Source organism: Schistocerca cancellata, chromosome 6 (assembly GCF_023864275.1).
Source record: "Schistocerca cancellata isolate TAMUIC-IGC-003103 chromosome 6, iqSchCanc2.1, whole genome shotgun sequence".
Taxonomy (NCBI): domain Eukaryota; kingdom Metazoa; phylum Arthropoda; class Insecta; order Orthoptera; family Acrididae; genus Schistocerca; species Schistocerca cancellata.
Genome location: NC_064631.1, coordinates 274143904 through 274168648, shown reverse-complemented (window position 1 = coordinate 274168648; position 24745 = coordinate 274143904). Strand labels below are relative to the sequence as shown.

Sequence of the window (24745 nt, the reverse complement as noted above, 5' to 3'; positions counted from 1 at the left end):
AACCCAATCACGGGCCTCACAATAACTATTCCACAAATAACCTAAAGTTCAGTGCTCACAATATGTTTACTATTCAACTCAATAAACATGAGCACATGGAAGGTTGCTCCTATTTTGGATAATCTGTGAGGGTTTTTTTTATTTCCTTTTTTTTCTCTGAGGGGTGAGGAGGAGGGGGGGGGGGGAGATGATGCAAGTAATATCTGGAAGAATGAATTTTAAAAAGTGCAGAGCATAACATAATGACAACTGATATTAATTACTGAGAAATCAGAAAGTACCAGCAAATACCCTCAGTACAATTATGAATTATGGTTCAAGATCCAAAACTGAAAGTAATAAGAAAATATTTCCCACATACAACAAGGATTAACACATATGAAAGTTATATGATGAAACTGTACATTACATACATGTGAAAATTTAAGACAAATGAAAGCGAAAAAGTACCCACTGTATAGAATTAAGAACACACTAGAAGACACTATGCCATGTAAAATGCAAAAATGCTGTATGTCCTTACAGGAATTTCTATACAGTAATGTAATACACCAAAATTTTGTGTGTGTGTGTGTGTGTGTGTGTGTGTGTGTGTGTGTGTGTGTGTGAGAGAGAGAGAGAGAGAGAGAGAGAGAGAGAGAGAGAGAGGGAGAGTTAATTGCACTGACTAACTGTTCCACTGGTTCATCATAGAGTATTTTATACACCATGAATGAAAACCTTCACGATACTAGTGTAATAATCTACAGTATTTATTATTTGAGTCTTATCATTCATATGAATATTAATCGCACATTTGCAAGGTTCATCTGAAAAGTAATGTAATTCCATAAAAACTATTTTATTGATCAGAAAGGTAAAATGCATCAAAATAGGGACCTTCCACATCAGTTGCAGGCAGGATTTCCAAGCAATCTAGGTATCCTGAAAGGCCTAGATTGGAATATCCATTAGGACACACATAAAGAGCAACATTCAAGTTGTTAATCATCTTGAAAAGCTGTCCTTTCCATGATGTCATAACTCATCACCGATTACAAAATAGTCCAAAAGGTAGCATCCTTTAAAGTCAGAGCTAGCAGGCAAACACTCATTCTACATTCAGAGATTAAAAGTTCACACACACAAGTGACACAGTCTTTACTTTTCAACACTGAAGAGCATCCAGACACTTCATTGTCATCACCACCCTATCCTTCAAAAATGCCTTGTGCCACTGAAACAATTGACTTTGCAGACATTCATTCCCAATTTCCTACTCAATCATGAGAAATATTTCAGCAGCAGACTTTCCAAGTTTCACACAGAATTTGACTGTATGCCATTGTTCAAGTGAACACTGCATCACAACTGGAACCAGACCACCAAACAGAGGTTCACATAGGGATATGTCTTGACTCTGCAGGAGCTATCAGGAAACTGGTTTTGGTCACATTGGGACGCTATGCCAAGTGAGCAGACCATGCTCTGACTAGCAGGAGTGTCAGAACAGAGATGGTGACATTACTTTCTGAGCAAATCTTTTATTACATGTGACATTGGCGCACTATCTGGATGATATTTAGATATACCAAAATAACCTTAAGGTCCGAGAATACATTATAAATTATATTTTCTTACCATCAAAGTGGAAGAAGTGGTTGTTTGGCTGTCTCCTTGTGGCAGGAGTGTTATCAGGAGGAACAAGTTCCATCTGGTTGCGACTACCGCCATCAGATGGACCCTGTATGCTCAAAGCCAGTCTGCATGTTGGACATGAAGTATCTTGCTCCAGCCACGACTGCAAACAAGAACTGGAAAAAGAGAACACCATTTAAAAATCACGTCATTCCAGGTTTCTTCTTTTTTATGAAGAAGAATATGCAGTTTAAATAAAAAATTCTGCTTCATAAAGAAAACAGCTTACCACCACATCAGAAGAAATAGATAGTTCACAAAACAAGTTAGGTCAGATACCAAAGAGATGCTCCAAATCTTCTAGAGGAGTGAATACTTAATATTCATTTTCTCAGTCATTTGTTATTTTAGTAAACTAAGTTAATATGCAATACATTAACTGGTGTATTATTTGTCTACACAAATAAGTTTATATTTTGTAATGATTTTAGTCAATTTGCGGTAATGCTAATGTTACAACTAATGTTTGCTTCATAACCCCCATTTAAACCCACAAAAGTCCACAAATGAGGTTTTGTGTGTGCCTGCAATGAAGTTTGTTTATGAGAGTCATATGGAAGTTTTTGCAAAGGTTATGTAAACTTCACCAATATTCTGAAAATATTCCCTCTCAAATTGTGCACACTGCAAGCAACAAAGTTTCCTGCTATGTCTCCCCGGGACATTTTTCCAATTCATTTTCATAAACAAAGACAGCTACTTTTGGGAATCAATGCAATGTACTCAAAGTCTATCATTCACTCCACAAAAGTTAAAAATTGAGTATTCACTCCACAAAAGTTAAAAATTGAGTAAGACAAAATCTCGCCTGCATGATGGACACAATAGCCTTATGGTCTAATAACTCTATAGGTTAAAATGATTTGGGGAAACTATGGAAGCTCTAAACCAGGATGGCTAGGCAGATCATGAATCTTCAACCTCTCAAATCTGAGACCAGCATCTTCACAACTGCTCTACTTCATTCACTTAACACCTAGCGCACAGTGCTCTAATGCTTACATTATTCTCATACATGTAAATGGTTGATGTGGGATGTTTTCATAATCAATTGGGAGATATATATTTTCACCAACAGCTATGTTTTTAGAGAAACATTGTGAACAGACAAAAGAGAAGGAATTCAGAGACAAAGTTCTGAAGAAAACTAATAACCATACTAAAGAAATGTTATGATAAGAGACCGGATTATATACATCATGAAAACCTTAAAATATGCATGAAAAATGCTTAAAAATGCATGAAAAGTCTCAAAATATACGAGATCAAATAATAAAAAAACATGGTAGTTACTTCTTGCATTATATCTCAAAGACAAACCTTTTCATGTCAATTACTAGGAAGAGCCACACAAAAAAGTCAGTACAGCCACGAAAAATCTGTACATTTAGAACACGGGTATCTTTTTTGAATACTTTCTGGTAGAGGTTAGGAAGGGAGCCTTTCTGGAATTATCTTCTAAAAATTTGCAAAATGGGGACGCATACCATGTTTCAGGAATTGTTCCTTCTTTGCCATAGTTGTCGGTAACAATGCAATAAGCACATGCAATGCGAGTGAGTCGCAGAGAAACAAATGATATGTACAGGACCAACTTTCAGATATATCGCAAGCAGAGGGGCATGCTCAAAAACTCCATAATATTTTATTTGAAAAGCAATACACAATCATGAATTTCTTTGAACATTAACTTTTCAATTAATGCTATTGAACGAATGCATCATGTACAATTTATTTTACATTTTTCTACAACTGTAAACATAAACGACCTAGAACTGTTAAAATTTTTGGTAGTAAGAATGTGTCATTGATCACTCAAAACATTTTTATAAGTAGAAAAGGGCTGTTCTACATCAACTGAGGTAATTGGGCAGTATTCGCACTTGTGTGCTATGTTGGCGGAACTTATTTTTTCTGGTAAAAGTTCACCCATCCCATTAATAAAACTATCAATTTGGCACATGGGTTCAAAGCCTGCGTTATTGTTTAAAATGTTTTCAAACTTTTCTTTAAGTTTTCTTGGGAATACCTCCAGAAATGAGGAGTTCACTAGAATAATTTTATTCATTAACTAAATAGATTCATTCAGACCAAACCTTGAGTTTCAAGCTTTTTAATACGTGCAGATATATCGGAAAAACGAGTGCTAATCACAGCAATGTCTTTTTTAATACTGGAATCACTAAAAGCTTCCTAGCACTGGCAAACTGCAAGCCTCTGCACTATCAAAGTCATTTACTACTCCTCTAATGGCCTCGAAATGTTCATTGTAAAACAACACAGCTTTGACCCACATATCTCAATGAGTTACCACTGGTTCAGGAGGTATAGGCATATTTGGTAGTTTTTCTTTGTAGGTAATGATGCGAGCAGAAGCCTTTAGAAACACTTGCTTCGTGGACGAAATAAGTTTATTTACATTCACAAACATGGAAAGTACTTCTTCAGCAAGGCGATGTACTCCATGAGCATAACATGCCACATGAATCAAACTGGGATAAATTACTCTCAGGGCTTTTCCTGCTTTGATCATATAGGGAACAGCATCTGAAATAAACACAAACACCCTTTATCTGCATAAGATTCTGGAAATATTTTTCTAATACCCTCATTCACAAATCTGGCGATCGTAGAACGATTTACTTTTTCAAGTTCTTTGCAGGTCATTAAATAGGAAGAATAAGGCTCTTCTTTTAAAGCACCAACAATTAAATTTGCAATTTAACACCACAAGTGTCTGAAGTTTTGTCAACTGAAATCCAGATAAGGCTGTCCGCCTCTCTACCTCGTGATGACTGGGTGTTGTGTGATGTCCTTAGGTTAGTTAGGTTTAAGTAGTTCTAAGTTCTAGGGGACTGATGACCATAGATGTTAAGTCCCATAGTGCTCAGAGCCATTTGAACCATTTTTTTGTCCTCGAGTTCACTGTGTATTTCTTCCAGAACATTCACGTAAATTGTCAGTAAATAATTTTTACGCAATGTGGATTCATCTGATATATTTTGACTGAAGCAATATCTGCACAGGAAGTGTTTGAGGATAGGGTTTGTAAGTTTGTGAAGAGTAATATTGCTTGCAATGAATGCTTCACATAGATCCATGTTAAACTGACTGGTTTGGTTACCTTTGGACAAATCTCTGCTACTGCAACATGCTGCTGTCAGAAGTTATTGTCATGGTCCTTTGTCTCTGCATTCCTGCGATACGAAGACTTGTCTCGTCATGCTGGTCTAGTTTATTCCCCCCCACCCACCCACCCCTCCTCCCCCACCCCCACCCGCGCGCACACGAAACGTTTTTCTCACGAGATCGACAATATAAAACAATTCTGTCATATGTAAATGTTATGGGATGGTCAGCTATACACGAAACAATGCTGCTTTTTTTCGGGCAGCATGGCGCACAACACGTTACACATTACACGTCATAAAAACGTTCAACCATGTACAAGTGAATGGAAAGCTGAACTGAACAATGTAACTAAAAGCTTGCATAGTTTAATTGTTGCCAATGCATACAGTACTTCAGCAGAGGGGATCAACCAGGGGTGCGGGTGCAGGAGCATTCACTCCGTCTGCCTATTCCCGTTCTTCTTCTGTAATGGTTTCGCTAGGCAGTGGCCTCTCAGTTAACGATTGCACCCAGATCTAGGTTGTGGTTAATCTGTGAGACATCAAAACTAGATCGAGCTAGAGACCGACTGTCTAAATGTTTAAAATACTGTAAACATAGAGCGAAAACGTGCATCGTCAGTAGTTTTTAGTTAAAATATGCAATAACAGGTGAAAAGGAGCCAAGTATGCAACTGTATATGCAACATGCAAATGCATATAATCCGGCCTCTAGTTATAACTGTTACATAATTTTTATATTATTTTTTCATACGTGTGTTAATGAGTTTCACAGCTCATTTTTTCTTACTGAAAACTGTTGCACCCTTGCATGCCATCCAATTTTAAAGCTATTTATATGTGAGACTAGTATGATATGTTGTACCCTTGGTCATGTCTGAAGGAACAGTAACCATTTTGATCCTACAGCAACAACGAACCAATACAAAAATTAATTACTGACATTAGAAGATGACGAGACTTCTTATGCTTGGCGGATAAACAGTTATGAACATCCTTCTTAGACATTGATGTACATCATTTCATTCAATTATGATGGCTGTAATGGGCAATGTTTAAACTTACTATAAATGATGCTCTACAAAAGTATTGCCGAGTAAGTGGATTAGGGACAGAGAAGATCTACTGTGGTTTGTGGCTTAATAATTAAATTTGGCAATTGGTGAGGAAACAGAGGAAGAGACAACAGACAAAAGTTGTAGAAAATTGCCTGTGTTTACAAAGATTGATGTGACTAGCAACATGGACAGGGCAAGAGAAGCACAGATAGAAAAAAAGACTAACGTATGTGATGGACCATAGTCCTTGCTATAATATCTGAGTGACAAACCATAAAAATCGCAGACATTTTAGTTGCCACAATTGCTGAAAGTAATTCTAAGATCAACCCTCCTCCTCTCTATATACAAAACACAATCATTCATGATCATTTAATTGTTATTAAATGTTGTTAAAGACTGAAGTGATTTCCACAATAGCGTGTGTATTATTGTGAATTGTGTTTTATTCATCTCATGATATACATTTGAAATCCATTTGGTTTGCGTACAAGAACATGTCAAAAATTTATAACACAGTTACAATGATTTTTACATTAATAAATAATAGCACTACAATAAATAATAACACTGTAAGAATATTTCTTGTAATGTGTAACACATTGTGTCCAGCTCAAATTTCCAATTTGTCCAGCATGAATTCATCCACTGAGTAATAACACTTTATATAGCTTTCTTTTAAGTGAACCTAAATCATCTGCATCAACCTGTTCCTTTTGATTTATTACAAATTTTCATTCCCATGTATTGAGGTCCCTGGGCATATAGTCTGACGTGGCAGGTGGGAATCATAAAATTTCCTGTTTCTAGTATCATGTGAATGGACAAAATGGAATGGTTTCCCTCAAATAATTCATGTCTGGTGTACAAAAATATAATAGTCTCTTACATGTATAATGATAGCAGAGTTAATATTTTAAGTTTTCTAAATAATGGTCGACATAGTTCTTTGTGATTTGCAGCGCACGGCAGAGTGTGCAAGAGAGGTGGAATAAATGTTAGATGATCTAAACACAAAATTAGAAGAATATGGAATGAAGATTAACAAGAAGAAAATGAGAAGTATAGTAACTGGAGGAAAGGGGAGAAAATGCCGTATGAAAATAGGGGGAGAGGAAATAGAGCAAATGAATAACTTCAATTACTTGGGAAGCATGATAATGGATGACATGTATTGGTCAACAGAAATTAGGAAAAGAATTGCAATGACAAAAGAAGGATTCAAGAGGAAAGAGAAATTCCTTTGCGGACCACTAAACAAAGACCCGAGGAAAAGACTGGCCAAATGTTACATCTGGAGTGTTGCACAGTATGGTGAGGAGACCTGGACACTGAGGAAGGAAGATGAAAGAAGAATGGAAAAAGTGAAATGGGAAGACCGAATAAGGAATGAAGAAGTATTAAGAAGAGTTGGAGAAGAAAGAAACATGCTGAAAGTTATCAGAAAGAGAAAACTGAACTGGATTGGACATTGTTTGAGGAGGGACTGTTCATTGAAGAAAGGAATAGAAGGAATGGTGGAGGGAAAAGGGGGAACAGGAAAAAGAAGATATCAAATGCTGGACAATATAAAAGGAGACAAATATTCAGAAATGAAAAGACTGGTTATGGACAGACAAAAGTGGAAGAGGTTTAACCTGTGACAAGACCCGCCGTAAGTCAGAATAACATGCTGGGAAAAAAAAAACCAATAATAATAATAATAATAATAATAACAATAATAATAATAATCAGAAAAATAATATGTGCCATTTGAAGAGATGCAAACTCTTTGCTTTCTGTTGGATAAGCAGGATTTAAGCCATTGTAGGACACTGCCGCTAATGCCGTACTTTTCGAGTTTGTAAACAAGCAATGCATGGTTTACGGAATCAAACGCCTTTGTGAGGTTGCAGAAAATCCCTGCCACCTTATTTCTCTTATCTAATGATGTGCTTATTTTCTCAATGAAACTATTTACTGCATCTATGGTATTTTTCCCCTGCTGAAAACGAAATTGACTGTTTAGAATAACAGAATATTTTTGCAATGAAGTTTTGGATTTGTACAACAGCAAATTTTTCAAATATTTTAGATAGGTCTTGGAGAATCTAGATAGGATGATAATTTCCCACAATCTCTCTTGTTCCCTTCTTGAAGAGTGGTTGACTTTGGCATATTTCAGTACCTATGGGAAACAGCGCACTTCAAAACATTGATTTATTATTTGAGCTAGTGGGTTTGCAATTCTGTTGTGTACTACTTTAATAACTTTGGTGGGTATTCCATCCAAACCTGCAATTTTTTTTCTTAATGTCAGAATAGCATTTTCTTCATCCTCCACAGAAACTGTTAAGAATTTTGTAAGGTTTTCAGAGTTTTCACTTTGTTGCGATAATCTGTTACATCTACATCAGACGTTGCTACATTTATGAAGAATTCATTAAAGTACTCTGGTATTCGAGTTGGATTTACAACAGTATTTCCTTCAGTGTCAATTTTTGAAATTTCATGGTTACAGGTTTTAACACCTAACTCAGATTTAATGACTGACAACACAGCCTTTGTCTTATTTTTATGATTTAAAATTAGCCCGTTATTTGCCAGTTGTTTTGCTGCCCTGACAACTCTTAAATATGGTTTTAAGGAGCACCATATTTAATGAAATCAATATCCTTACTTATTTTAGATCTCTGTGCAGTTGCCTTTTCCTTACACTGCAAATTTTTATGCCCTGGGTAATCCACTTTACTTTATTTATTATTTTATTGCTACAGAGTATAGGTGGAAATGTTTCATTAAATACACCAAGAAAACTATTTAGGAATATCTCAAAGTTTTTATCACTTGAGTTACAATGATCAAAAGGCCATGTTTTCTCTTTTAGCTTCTCACTAAAATGTCAGCAAGTTTCCTTTGCTAAAGTTTCTGCTCATATGGGATCTCATATGTGAAATGTTACTGTATGTCTGTGACAGCTTAATGAACAATGCACAATGATCTGAAATACCTAGATCTAGACAAAATTTACACACATATTCATGTAGATAATTAGTTAGAACATCATCAATACATGTTGCTGATTCCTATTTTCTCTGGTAGATTCAAAGAAATTCAGTTTGAAACCATATTTCTTTACTAGGTCGGTGAATCTTGAAGCGTGACTACTATCACATGTGATATCAATATTAAAATCGGCAGCTATTACAATTTTTTTCTTTTTTTTCCTACAAAGGTCTTCTAGCATAATTTGAAGCTTAGATAAGAATAGTTCTGTTGTTAACATCCCGGGAATTCTGTTATAACATTTGATAGTGAGTCTACTATTTCTACACGGCAGCTCTCAAACACACATTCTTCATTTAAATAATTAAAACAGTTTCTGGTCTCATAATTTATATCGCTATATAGAAGTATACATGAGCCTCCATGTGACTTGTTTCTTCTGCAAAATCTACTTCCTAATCTGATGTTTCCTATTTTGTTTAGAATTTTAATTGTGTCCTCAGTAAACCACTGCTCATTTGAACAAACAACTCTAATATTTGCACATTCTGACAGAATGATTTCCAGTTCATCTACTTTGAAGCTTTTATTGTTTGAAGCATCATCAGTGTTTAAACCATTTATATTCCATTGAATAACATATCTACTTTGACTATTAGTTATGGGCTTTAGCACATTTCTTGCCAGATAATGGTATGGTTTTGTCTTTCTTAATGCTACACATGTTTTTTCACCTTCACCATTACTTATCCGTTTCCCTTATTTTTTATGACCTGGCAAGTATCTATGAACATCTTACAGAATATTTTTGAGCCCAGCTAATTCAGATGTAGACCATCTCTGGCAAGATACTTTGCACTTATAAATTTGTTGGGATCAATGAAAATGACTCCTAGTTTATTGCACTGTTTTATACTATTGCCATTTATTCTCTGCACATAGCCATCACTCACCGATCTCCTGTACACAATGCCACTTATTATTATTCTGGGATTTGAGCAGAGTCTTCTGGCCATTCAGATGAGGTTCCTTGTGTGGTTTACAATTTTAGTCAACGATAATCATAGGCAAACTGTATCTCTGGATGGCGGGTGGTTCAATTATGAAATATTACAAAGCGTAAATTGTGACTTTAAAGGCTATTTAACATTTGACTTCCAATCGGATAGCAATAATACAAAATCAGAAACATTAATTATTATTATGAAAGCCCAAAATTTAGTCACCATTACAGGGAAGATGTTGTCTGGCATATACAATAGATCATCATCAATACCTTACATCAGAGAAGTCAACGACAGATCGATGGAGGGCGACTACACCCTCCCTTAAAGTGACTTCTAAAAGCCCCATTCACAAATAAAATGAAAAACTAAGTCATCCACTGAGGGAAAGTCTTCTAATACCAGGAGTAGTGAGTCAGGGAGATTAAGAGTCCACTGCAGGGTGGGCAGGTTGGGACACCCAGCAAAATGTGAACCACCATTGAATGGGAGTCTCAACCACACTGGGGTGGGTCCTCGGTATGGAGGAGATGACCACAAGTCAGCCAAATATGATTGATGCAGAGCCGGCATGGGACAGGAGAGTCCTTGTGAGAGGCCTGCATGAAGGACCTCCACAGATTTGTAGTCTCCTTTATCACTCGTAGTTAGTTTGGTGGAGTCAAGAGTGAGCCATTCCATATTCCAGGTATCTAAAACTTAACAGCGTAATACCAGTCGGAGGTCTGTTTCTGGAATACCGATCTCAAGAATCGTTTTACTGTTCATCAGTTTGACCAGGCTATCAACAAGTTCATTCCTTGGGATCCCGATGGGTCCCAGGGTCCATACAAAGGTCACTGAGCATCCATACTGTTGAAGGGCATACAGGTAATCCTGAATAGCAATGACCATGGGGTGGCAAGGGTAACATTGGTCGAAAGCATGGAAACTGCTCAAGGAGTCACTGCAGATAAGAAAGGACCCCACCTGTGTAGGAACAGATATGCTCAAGAGCACGATAGACAGCTACCAACTCCGCAGGGAAACACTACAGCTATCTGGCAAGGAGCGAAGTTCAGTATGTCCCCTGTGAGTGTAAGCAGAACCTACATAGCCAGCAACCATCGAGCCACCAGCATAGACTACTTCTGAATCCCATTACACACCAAGGATGGATAAAAATTTGCGGCGGAGAGCCTTGGGACATACTCAGTCGTGATACATCACGATGAAACTGTGGTCGAGGGATGCACCATGGAGGTGTACTTCAGTGGTTCCAGGGGAGAGGTGGAAGAATAAACAACTGAAGTTCAGAGAGGAAAGACTGGATGAAGACTGCAATTGTAATCCCTCATCTGGGCTGCCATTGCGTTACCATGTTGAGAAAGAATAGATAGTAGTTTGGATGCATAGGGGAGATGCACTCAGCGTGTGTAGTATAACTGACAAGCCGTTGTTGGCACCTGATCCACAATAGAGGGACCCAAGCCTCCATGAGTAAGATTTTTCACAGGGCTAGTTCCAAAGGAAGGCTTGGGTCACAAGTTGAACCCCGCAGAGGTGTATCGGATCAAGTAACCGCAGTGCTTAGGGTGATGCTGAATTGTATGACAGACTCCCATAACCGAGGCAGGATTGTATCAGGGCTTTGTAAAGCTGCAGAAAGATCATACAATCTGCACCCCTGCTGGTGGTACTCAGGCAGCGAAGTCTATTAAGATGCAGCCAGCACTTTCGCTTAAGCTGGCAAAGATGGAGAATTCACATCAACCACGAATCAATGATCAGTCCTAAAAAGCGATAAGTCTCCACCACATTCAGTTATTGGTCAACAAGATGAAGTTCTGGTTGTGGGTGGATGGTGTGATGTCAATGGAAGTGCAGGACACAAGTCTTGGTGGCTGAAAACCATAAATCATGCCTGGACCTTTTGTATGATGCCTTGTAATCAATGTTCAGTGACACCCATATTAGAGGAGCAATAGTAGAGGCAAAAGTCATCAGCATACAAGGATGGTTGGTTGGTTGATTGGGATTGAAGGGACCAAACAGCAAGGTCATCAATCCTTTGTTTCAAAGGTGGTCAATTCGGACCAACGTACAATTCAGAAGAGTCTTAACGATAAAAGGAAAAAGGCTAAAAAATGTAAAAGTGCAGTTGTGTTGTCAATGGTAAAAACGAAAGGAGGGAAGTCAGTAAGTAGGCAAACCCAAGGCAGGAAATATCCCACATCTCATGCTGTACAGGCAAGACCACCTGCTATTCAAAAGCGTTCAACCGTTAGAGCGTAAAAGGGCATATTGTAAAAGGAGACTAACCAAATCTAAAAAGTAATAAAAACAGAGTAAAAGGGAGAAAAAGAGGATCTTGGCCAGAGAGGGGAATCAGGAATCTCCAAAAACAGCTTTCAGTGTGAGACACCCCAGCCTTCACCGCCCTGCCCCTACTCCAGAGGGATGTTAAAAACTTTACAACTGAAAATAATAACCACTTTCACGGAGGAAACTGAGAACCAGTTCAACCATCCGCGAATCGTTCGCCAACATTAAAGGTGAAGTGCAGGAAGTCTGTACTTAGTACACAGAGCCAAAAGAAGGGGGCATTCCACCAAAATGTGGGCTACTGACTGGAAGGCTCCACAACCACAAAGTGGGGGTGGCTCTTTACACAAAAGAAAACCATGGGTCAGCCTGGTATGGCCGATGCGAAGACGACACAGGGCGGTCGAGTCCTTTCGGGAGAGGCATAAGGAAGAAAGCCATGGGACAGGTGTCATCTTAATCGCACGAAGTTTATTAGACAGGGATGTAGCCTCCCAGGAGTTGGCCCATGATTGTGCGAAGTGGGATTTGATATGAAGCCATAAATCCACTGCAGGAGGGGTTACAGAGAAAGGGGGGGGGGGTAAGTGACTACTCCCTCAGCCAAACAGTCAGCAAGCTCATTACCTGGGATACCCACATGGCCAGAGACCCAAAGGAAGTCAACAGAACAAGCAGCATGGTGAAGATCAGTGAGATAGTCACGGAGGGCCGTGACCAAGGGAGGGTGGGGAAAACACCAGTCAAGAGCCTGAATCCCACGCATTGAAATCGTACACAACAAAACGCAGTTGAGTTGGGACTGTTTAATAAAGGTAAGGGCCTAGGAAAATGCCATAAATTTAGCAGTGAACACCCCACATGCAGTTGGCAGGAGATGATTTTCCATGCCAACAAAGGATGTGAAGGCATATCCCACACGATCAGCAGATTTAGAGCCATCGGTGCAAAAAACAACAGCAAGCCCGGAACTCCCATAAAATGCGGCAGAAAAAAAAATGGTACACCATCGAGGAATGGAATCTTTCGGACCTCGGCAGACATTCATCTCAATCCGGGGTCGAGGAACTAACCAAGGAGGGGTGTTGGGGAAGGAAGGTGGGAGACAGGACATAGAAGGAAGCTAAAAATCACAGCGAAGAGACCCAAGGTGGAGCCCAACCGGTAAACCCGCCCGAGGGTGGGTATCAGGTGGGCGACGTCCTTGGTCTGGGAACAGGACAGAATTGAAAGGATGAGTGGGAGAGAAATGGACAGCGATTGCATAAGAAACAAAAAGCCAGGACCACCGAACAGAAAGGGGGGATCCCAGCCTCACTCAACCAGGAGACTATCAACAGGGCTAGTAGGGAAGGCACCAGTGGCCAAACGGATACCACGATGGTGGACCGAATCCAGGAGGCGCAGTGTAGAAGAAGCAGCGAACCATAATCTTGACAACCATCGTCCAAGCGAAACAGCACTAAAGGTTGATAAAGGTGGAGAAGAGTGGAACAATCTGCACCCCAGGAGGTGTGGGCAAGGAAGCAAAGGACACCGAGTTTACGGAAAGATCCTATATTCAGAAGTCTGACACGAGACAGCCAAGAGAGCTTGTTGCCAAAAAGAAGACCAAGGGAACGAAACTGGGACCACAGGTAATCGCTGTGCATCGAGATAGAGCTCTGGATCGGGGTGGACCATAGTACGGCTATAAAAGTGGGCCACCCACGATTTTAAAGGAGATAACTGAAATCTGTGAGAGAGGGTCCATGCAGAGGCATGCCGTATAGCACACTGGAGCTGCCGCTCTGCAGAGGCAATCTAAGAGGAACTAACCCAAATGCAGAAATCATCCACATACAGAGCAGGGGTGACCAAAGGACCGATTAAACAAGAACTGGTGGATAAAAATTGAGAGTGAGCCCCGAAGACCACACTCCTGAAGTGTAAGTAAGATATGATGGCACCAAGCCATGTCATAGGCATATGAAGGTCGAAAAATACTGCAACCAAATGGCAGCACTGGGAAAAAACCTGCAGAACTGCAGATTCCAAGCGAAGTAAATGATCGATCGGAGACCATCCCTCTCGGAAGCCACACTGGTAAGGGTACAATAGATCCAGAGACTCGAGGACTCAATTGAGCCGACAGGCTACCATCCATTCAAGTAACATGCAAAGAACATTTGTCAGACTAATTGGCTGATAGCTTTCGACACACAGGGGGTTCTTACCAGGCTTAAGGACGGGAACCACGATGCTATCCCTCCATTGAGAAGGGAAGTCACCCTGGAGCCAAATAGGGTTAAACATCTGGACAAGGTGTTGCCGTTGTGGAGCACTGAGCTGTTGAGGCAATTGGTTATGAATCGAGTCTGGGGCAGGGACCGTATCATGAGGAGAAGAAGAAAGTGTGGAAAGAAGTTCCCATTCAATAAAAGGTTTGTTGTACGATTCTGACTGACAAGGCATAAAACAGAATGCAGAAGCTTCGGCTCAATGTTTCTGGTGAAGGAAAGCAACCGGATAGGAGGTCGACGATGATGCTGTTGCAAAATGGGTTGCAAGATGTTCCACAGGAATCAATGGGTCCATGCAAAGGCCATCCAGGACGTGAAGGCCCGGGAAGGTAGACTGCTGATGGCAACCTCGGAGAGAGTAAAGTGTAGCCCATACCCATGACATAGGGACAGTAGAACCGAGGGAAGAAACAAAGCGTTCCCAACACATCCGTTTGCTCCATTTGATTAAGTAACGGTCTTTGGCACAAAGGTGTTTAAAGTTAATAAGATTGGCAACGGATGGGTGCCCCTTAAGGTGCTGCAAAGCTCGACGGCGCTCACAGATGGCAATGGCAATGTCCGTACTTCACCACGGGACTTATCGGTGGTGAAATAGTCCAGATGAGCATAGGATAGCAAGGCTAGCCGCGTGAACAATCGCGTCAAGACACGTCACGTAGGATGTCATCAATACAACCCAACAAAGAGGGAGAAAAAACGACCTGTGCAGTATATAGAGGCCAATCGGCATGTTGGAAAAACCAACGAGGTAAACTGTCCATCGGGGAGTGGGAAGGGAGCAAAAGAATCAATGGGAAGTGGTCACTACCGCAAAGGTCGTCACGTGGTGACCAGTGTAATGAAGGAAGGAGGGAAGAAGGGAGGGAGAAGAAAAAGAACGATCAATGGCAGAAAAGGTACCATGACCAGCAATGAAATTACTAGGAGAGCCATCATTAAGAAGGCACAAGTCGTGGTCTGCAAGAAACTGGTCTATGAGAAGACCCCGACTAGGTGGAAATGCACTGTCCCACAAGGGATGATGAACATTAAAATCCCTGAGAAGTAAGAAGGGAGATGGAAGTTACTGAAGAAGGACAGTTAACGCAGCAGGTGTAAGAATCCTGTCAGAAGGGAGATAAAGATTGCAAACTGTGACCCCAGAGTTCAGGTGGACCCTAACAGCAACCACTTCCAATGTAGTTTGGAGAGGAATCCACGTGCTAGCAACGTCCATACAGACCAACATACAAACTCCACCAGAGGTCCATAGGGGGACGACCCAATTTCGGCAGGAAGCAGTGTACCCATGGAGGGTCGGTGAGTGATTATCAGTAAAATGAGATTTCTGTAGAACCACACAAGCTGCAGAGTAATACGAAATAAGGGATTTCAACTCCTGGAGGTGACGATAATATCCATTACAATTCCATTGGGTAACCACAGAACGATGATTCAAATTTGGGGTGAACAGGCTAAGCCAGTCATGCCGCCGGGTCACCATCTGTAACAGACAAGGAGGGGGCGACATCCATGAACAGGTTGCGAAGGTGGGAACGGGACCACTGGCGACACCAGAGACTCCTTGTCCCGGGAATTATGTTTCTTCTTCCTTTCTGTTTGAGATCAAGGAGGGCTGTGCTGCAAAAAGGAGCCATCTGCAGCAAGATCTGGAACAGAAGGAGAGGGACGACCTGGGGGCCCACAGACTACGGTTCTCGTGGTCGCCGTGTGGCAGCAGACCTTTGGCCTGGAAGGTGCCTGGAAGGGGGGTCCCGGGTGGGGCACCCTTGACCAGCAGATGCCGAAGAAGTGGGAAACTTATCTGGCTGGGGAGCGGGAGCGGCACCAGGATGGGAGGGTATGGGAACCGTAGGGGAGGGGCGGAGGAGAGGGGTGCGGGACTGGGGTAAGGGAGGGGGAGGAAGTGGTGAAGATGTAACTAAAGCATAGCTTGACATCACTGACACAGGATGAAGACGTGCGCACTTCTTACGAGCCTCAGCTTAGGTTAGACGATCAAGGGACTTATACTCCTGTATCTTCTTTTCGTTTTTATGAACCGGGCAATCTGGTGAATGTCGAGAAATGTCGACAATTAACACACACAGGAGGGGGAACACACAGGAACTCCTCAAATGGAGAGGACATCCACAGTCACCACGGAGAAGGGTCTGCAAACAACTGGAAGATGTGTCCAAAACGCAAGCACTGAAAACATCTCACAGGCGGTGGGATGTATGGTTTCACGTCACAGGGAGGGTATACCCTTCAAAGACCAGGATAAAGTCACCAGTATCAACGTGATTGTCCTTCAGGCCCTTCTGAACACGCCGAACATGTGATCACTCCGCCACCCTACATTGTCCCTAAGTTCCTCTTCAGTTTGAAGGATAAGGTCCCTGTGAAAAATCACACCTTGAACCATGTTCAAAGATGGGTGGGGGGTAATAGACACAGAAATTGTGCTAAGATGGTTACAGGCATGAAGGGCCGCAGACTGGGCAGCTGAAGCAATTTTGACCAACAACGAACCCGACCGCATCTTGCTCAGGGAGTCCACTTCACCAAACTTGTCCTCAATGTGTTCCACAAAAAATAAACGTTTGGTATTGGTGAAAGGATCCCCATCAGTCCTGGTGCAAACCAGATAGCGGGGGAAAGGTTTCGCCCCTAGCCAACGAGCCTGACCCTCCTCCCAGGGGTAGCCATGGAAGGGAAGGCCGAAGGGGCAGAAGAAGCATCACAAAAAGAATCCTTGTCGTTCAAAGAGACGGCCGTAGAAGAACAGCTGGAGTTCTGGATTCATATGTGTTTATCATCTGCATAGCGGCCATCCTGATATCACCCACTATGATCAGGGACTCTCCCCATGGGTGCCACCCAGCCACAGCAAGGGCCATCTTGCACAGTTACCAGTGCCGGGAGTTCTGATGGTCCAGGATGACAAGCTTAGATGAGGTGGTCACAGCTCAGGCATCAGAAGTATGATCCCTGTGTGTTCAGGGGGCTCAACCAAAAGGGTATATAGCAACCCCAACACATGGACTGGCTACCATGCTGGCTATGGATCCGAGCATCATAGAACGACATAAAGGAAAAGATGGAAGGAATAACGAGGGAACATGCTGGAGACATTAGGTAAGGTGCTCTTCCCTGAATAGCTCACACTACGGAATAGAAATTTAGTAATGGTTTCACAAAGCATCGGTAGATCACCACCTTGACCTTCTCAAGCAATGAATCACCCTCAAAGGCCAAGATGAACACACTGGTAGTGACCCTGTTGTCCTTTGGCCCCCTATTCATGGCAACAAAGTATACACGTCACCACTTTAAGTTGGCATATAGCTAATTATCAGATTGCAGTAGCAGGTCTCTGTGGAAAATGATGCATTGAACCAAATTTAGACTGTTATGGGAAATGACAGTCACTAGTATGTCCTCCAGCTTATTACAAACGAGCAGAGCCTGTGACTGAGCAGGTTTTTTTGACCAAAATTGATCCACTTTTCAGTTTAGAGATGGCTACCACATTCACAAACTTGTCTTCCAAATTCTCTACAAAGAATAAAGGATTTGTGGCCAAGAAGGAATCACAATTAGTCTTTATACAAACTGAGTATTGTGGGGGAGTAGTGCTCTGCTTGCTGCTTAGCCCTACATTTCTCCCGTGACATAGCCAGGGAACTGAACATTTTCAGCTTCATTTGTGGCTCATCCACCATGGTGCCACCCACCCCAAAACAGAGGCTCCCCCCATGGGTGCCACCCAGCCTCAGCAACAGCCATCTCGCTGTTGCTCGGTGCCCCAATCACAATGTGCACATACTCCTTGGCATACAAGGTGGGTTTTTAGCTTGGGCACCAACAGTGTGATCCTTGTGTGGTCAGAGGACTACACTGTACTGGGACATGATGACCCCACGCTCCCACCACAATGGGATGGCTACAGTGCTGGATTTTCAGTGTATTGCCTTGTTAAAGGGAAGGGTGCACAGATGAAAAGGCACAAAGGTGGAATATACACTGCACTGGACAACCTTCGCTGCACAATCTGCAATTTGGGTGAATTTTGAAAATTGGTGGCAGGTCAAACCCAACAACGGGGACCATGTGTTTATTCACTGGAAAGTTGTAGAATACCCCAGAAGTGTAAACTCTATTCCCAGTTATAAACGAGGTCCAAGCAGGGTCTGCACCCAGAAAACCATCCAATGGAGAGGCAGGATAGTGGAGGTACAAGCTTGCAGCACGGAAAGGAAGCAATACTGCGAAGGAAGGGGCCCTGTGGTAGCTGAGCACGTACTCACAAAAGAGTTGTGAGCTCCCTGGGGGCACAGGGATTTTGACATTTTTTTCACTAACATATAGACTGATTCACAAGAAAGTTTTGTGTATGCCACTACAAGTTATCCAGCTCCAGATACTTAGTGATATCCGTGCCAAGGCAGGGCAGGTCACAAGTGATCCATACTCAGAATACCCTGAAAGATGAACTTGTGGGCATGTTGACTTCCAACATTTGAACAAACAGTGCTTTTCGGACTTTCTGCAACACACATGAATTCAACTGTCTACAGTAAAAAAACTATTACAGTGTTCAAACATCATCATTGATTTGAAAGTATGTAGGATGTAATAAGGAGAGTAACTGAATTTTACAAAATACATGAATTACTAACTTGTGAAAGAGATGAGAACATGGCAGACGCCTTGCAGATTCCATCTTCTCCCAGCAGATTGCACAGTTGTCAGAATTTTCGGCAAGCTCTTCTGGTGTTGCCATAGGATAGCTACAAAAATTAACAAACATTTTCAGCGTTAGTTCAGCAAAGACCACACTTATATTATGTAAAATAATATAGCAAAGGCTTTTTTCCTCAATGGGAAAAAGTCTTACTTCGTGAAGGATGGCGAGATTTTCATGACAGACAAGAGTTCCAAAGTACAATAATTTAATAACTACACATATTTTCTGTGAATTTTATTTTTACAGCACAAGTTTTTCAGACAAATTTTAGCACTCAGAAGCATAGCGAAACAATGGGACTTATTTCGAAAGTTCATTACATGTCTACAGTTAGAATGGAGCACATTTGAATCCAACCCATTCTTGTGAGTGTGTGAACTTTCTTGGAGTGGGATGACTGTTAGAAAACTCAATTCGACCTGTGATTTTTTCTCTCCTTACATTTTTCTTAACAGTTCCGTGAACATTTTTTTTTTCTTCAAATTGCTACACTGTGTTATTGATACAGAAGCACTTAAGACTGAGGAGAGAGAGATTCACTTCCTTGCAAATGATGATGCAGCACAGGAAAGTTACATTAAAATTCAAGTTTTACACACAAAAAATGTGCATCAGATTCACAAGAGATTGCAACAGGCTTCTTGCTGTCCAGCTTGAGATAGACAAAACATTTTAATTTGGTCCTGAAACAGCACCTGTGAAATACTTAAAACTGGTGTTACCATACATATGAAAACACTTAAAGTGTTGTTAGACAATGACTCTTGATGAATATATAAATAGATCATGTACTTAATATTGAAATAATAGACGCTTAGAAAAGACTTAAACCTATCTTAGATATTGGTTAAATGTGTGTCCATTTTACTGAAGTGCAAACACAAGGGAGAGGGGAATATGCGTCCATCACCTAGAGAATTATGAAAAGGAATAAGCAGCAACCTCTTTTCTTCACAGGAGATGGGTCCCTCTCAATCAGGGTACCCTCCTTCCCAACCTTCCAAAACCTATCTCTCTTTCCTCCCTAAAGTAAGAAACTATCTATTGGCAGTACTGGAACCCTGCCCTTAAGATAAGTTCCAGTCTGCAATTCTGTCTTCTTGTAGTTTTAAGGTGCAGTATTTCTTTGATATACAGTAGTACTGCATTGAAATACTTTTCCTAGATGCTGTAGAAATGAACTGAAATGCCACTGGATGTTCATTTAGCCAAGGTCAAGGAAGCTAGAAGGGTTTACATTTATTTTTTGAAGGTAATGGCACAGACCTACAGTAGCAAATGCTGCCAGCTGTGCACAGTACTTGGCATATTATCTGCACCCTGCTTTTAATTGGAAGAAAGCATGAGAATTCTGGGTCTCATCTAACTGATGACATGTAGAACATAGATCTACATGTCAGTGATATGAAATATTGTGGAATTGGGCCTTGTACTCTTATATGAGTCCTTTTGAGTAATTTATAACCAAAATTAAAAAGCACTAAGAAGCAAACCAGTCCCTGGCAACCACAATATCATTTCTACCATAATTTGCTCCGTCACTGGTATCACAAAATTGTATCCCAAATGGCACATAACATGTATCAGCCGTTTGGCAGTTCTCTCTCTGAGCAGCTGGAGATTGAACCGAGGGATTATCACACTTCTCAGATATATGATGTTCACATTTCCTCCTAGGAAAAAGGAGCTTCACATATAATACAAAAAAATGAATTTCATTACTGTTAACATTATTTCTGTTTCTACTCACTTCTGCTGCATGTGTCTAAGCACCCACAGGTAGTTTCGATGTCTCTTGAGTCTTCGTTGGATTTCATGGCCGAGGTAACGCAGCTGCATACAGATGACAAGTGATGCCATTGAAAGGAAAATATTTGACCAGAGCAACATGTGCAGATGGTGTAACAAGTCTACAACAAGTGCTGCCAGTTCAAATATGAGCTGCGCATAGTAAGCAGCAGGGCCACGTCGTTCCCACACTCTTGCCTCTCCAAAGCCTTCTGCAGAGCCGCTACCACCTGTACCAGCTCCACTCCCCCGGAGGTCATACAAGTGCAGGCAGTACCGCAGCACTGTGTGCAGTGTCTGAACTGTCAGTTGTATGCACTGCAAGAATATCAATTGGTCAGCTACACCACTTCATTTATTTACAAACAGATGATATATATAAAATATCTGAACATAAACAATATATACGAAAGGGGGGAAATTTTTTTCTTTATTTTGCAACTAACTGTATCTACTTGAATGGAGAACACTAAATACCAGAGCTGACAAAACAGAATAACTTTCAACAGCTAGAGCCACGGCAACAAAGTAAAATAGCTTTCGATACCTAGAGGCAAAGTGGCACAGGCACTAGCTGCCAGGCTTCCAAAACCAACAAACAGCATGCAAGGATCTTCTCTATCATGTTTAAAATTGGTTCTTCATTCTCATACAACTCCTGTCTCAGTCTAGGTACCTAATTTCTCTTTGGTTCCTCGTGCTACATATGTCTTTCAACATCCAGCTGTTGACGTGTTGTGATTAGGCATACCTAGGTAAGCTCTTTTTTCTAGGCAACATATTGCAGTTTCTGTATTATTTGGCACCCCTCAATTACACTCAGCTTAAATATTTTATTCTTCCCCAATGCTAGGAAATGTAAAAATTCTCTATCACCTAATCTTCAACCTGCCAGTTGATCTTTACATCAGTCTTTAATGTAAAATACAATCATCTTGAATTCAACTTTCATTGCAATTTCAGAAAGATTTTTCACTGACATTTCAACGTGTGTTCTTTAATCACATGTACCATGCCGAGGTTCCCCCCCTCCCCTCCCCTCTTACATTCACGTGAAGCAATAAGATAGCAGCAGTGCAGCTTCTACACAAAAAGATGTGGAAAATTAGCACCAAGTTGTCTACAATTGGTTCACTTGCTAGACCACTGATCAGTAATTTGGAAATTTGATACAACTTATGTCTTTTAATGTGGTAAATAGCAATGTATTTAAATTTGAACACTGCGATGGAGACAGCTTTAACATGTAAAAAGTAAGGGGTGAAATATTACTTTACTTGAAGTGTACACTACTTTCGAAAGTAGTAATTCTGCCCTTGTTTGTATAAGTTTTTGAATAAGTATGAGAAGTCATGAAATGAGGTATGACTGTTTTTCCCTTCTTAAATTCAACTCATGATTTCAGTTCGCAAAGAAGAATAAATAACTGTAACCTATAAGATTTCTTTTTTATCTCAGGGACAAAAGTACTGAAATGGTTGTAAACCACAGGTCTACTCCTAGATTTTTTGAAAACATATTTGTCAGATTGCTGCTACACAAAGAGGCAATAAGCTAAAGAAAATTACCTGAGGAACCATAAATGCTTCACTTTCGGCCACACCTGGAAAGCATTGTCTCAAGCCCATAATGACACAGAATGGCTGCACAATATGAATGCTATCTAGCATTCAGAGCAGCATTACAAATTTGTTTGGAAATTCAGTTAGTTACCGTACTCACAGCCTGTTCATTATGAGAGAGAGGTTCCTAAGATTGACATGGTGACAGTAACATAAATTTAACTATAATGCTCTGATTTATCTCCCCCAAACTGTCACATTGGGTTTCTCTTCAGTATTATCATTTTTTATTTTCCTTTCTTCTCATTGTACAACTTCCTACTGGGACCAATTGTATTGTTCCCATATACCAGTTCAGAGATATTGGTGTCATTTACGTTTATTCTATCACCTCAATTTTATACACAAGAAGTTGCTAATTAGAACTTTAGCTAACAAAGAGTTATTGTGTACATAAAATATGGGAGACTTCAGTTGCAATAAATGAGAGAGAGAGAGAGAGAGAGAGAGAGAGAGAGAGAGAACAGTGTCAACTTACCTCTGCAACCATGAACGCAAAGGTGTTGAGACCACTGCCAAAAAAGCCAACAAGTATGCAGACTATGAACAGGACACCAGACAGCATCAAGATGCCAAGCAAAAGTGCCAGCAAGCGGAAGTGGCTCCATGTTGGTGTAGTTGGTGAAAATGAGAGCTATAACAAGAACAGAGATAATATAAATATCATATTGGTTATGTATTTTACTTTTATTACTAGTTTGTGACAGAAATATAATAGCTAAACAGATAAGAGAGAGAGAGAGAGAGAGAGAGAGAGAGTATTGGGAACATAGCTCTGTTGAGCTTTTTCATGTCTCTCACCAAACCATTCTAGGCCATTGTAGCATGCCAGTTCCTATGGCACTGGCATTCCAACCTGGATGGAAAAAGATCTAAACTAGTGGACTTCTGGGTCTCAGGTAACACTTCAGGCCAGCCACTCTGCACCTCACCTTTGGTACATAAAGTTTCACTAAATATACAATAGCATGGGCTTTTAAATCTTGGTATCTTGCATTTCAAAGGTAGAACAGTAGCATTGAATGACAAGTAAGTATAATCAGGTAATGTTATGTTCTAGTATTGTCAGAAATGATGTGAAAAATGAAATACAAAATAGAATTAAAATCTGGATTTCCCTTAAATTAAAGGGAAAATGCAATGAGGGACGTTCAGGACTTATTTTAAACTGGAAAATTAAAAACAGTATTACAGATACTGAAGAATCTCAGAAATAATAAGGAAACAGTATTTTGAAAATAAAGAAAAGCCATTCCATTCAAGACTATGCAACAACATACTCTCATTCTGATGACATGGTCGTGGACATTCAGGTATAGTTATTGATATTGACAAATGGCAGCAGTATCATTGCATTACTGTAACAGGAGATTTTAATGTGAAAATAGTAAAAACCTAAACAACAATTCTACTGTGAGAAATGTTTATGATATCAGAAATAACAGGTTATACATTGGTAGAATATGCCATAACAAATCACTTTTGGTATATTCAGTTGCAGTTTTCATTTAATTATAGCAGACAAAGTGGTGAATTTTTTTTTATGTACACAAGTAATTTTTACTGCCTATAGCTGCTAAATTATAACACACTTATTTCTAGTAGAACAGTATCTTTTTCTGTTAAAAATCCCCTTCAAAGAGGACTTCAATAACAATTATTTTTTATGCATTTATATTTATTTTGGCTTGTAGTCATCAAATGATGGCTTTTGCAAAGGTCAATGTTACCAAAATATAGCATATATCATTTGTGTGCAAAGGTTTAATACATAACATATTTAACTACAAAGGTTCATACATAATATATACAGCTTAGAATTCTTTCAGTGAATACAGACATTTATTTATAACAAATATTTTAATTTTGTTTTGAAATGGGTCCCCAGTATGTGTTCTTATTAATTCTGACAATTTGCTGACACACGGACTGTGGTCCATAACTTTTAATTTTGTTCTTTGTCTTCAATAAACATTCATTATCTCTCGCATTGTGATTATGTACATTGTAACATTTGGGTGTGTCACCCTGATGGACAGACTGTACAGTGAGATACTTTATTTTTGCTAAGGATGTCACAAAAAGTATCCCTGTACCCCATGCCATGTATTGACTAAACAGCTCTCTTTTCTAGTACCAGTACTCTGTTGAAGTGCACC

General features: G+C 40.3%; 1 protein-coding gene across 2 annotated transcripts in view; it reads right to left on the bottom strand.

The window, feature by feature from the left end:
* The window catches only part of LOC126190793 (E3 ubiquitin-protein ligase AMFR-like), a 314778-nt gene that overhangs the window by 20480 nt on the left and 269553 nt on the right, over window positions 1–24745 (bottom strand). For both annotated transcript variants that reach the window (XM_049931341.1, XM_049931339.1), the window contains exons 3-6: window positions 23065–23220; window positions 20927–21282; window positions 19109–19219; window positions 1621–1793 (exon numbers count right to left, since the gene is read on the bottom strand). In XM_049931341.1, coding sequence (XP_049787298.1) covers window positions 1621–1793; window positions 19109–19219; window positions 20927–21282; window positions 23065–23220 — 796 coding nt within the window. The remainder of the gene's footprint in view (window positions 1–1620; window positions 1794–19108; window positions 19220–20926; window positions 21283–23064; window positions 23221–24745) is intronic.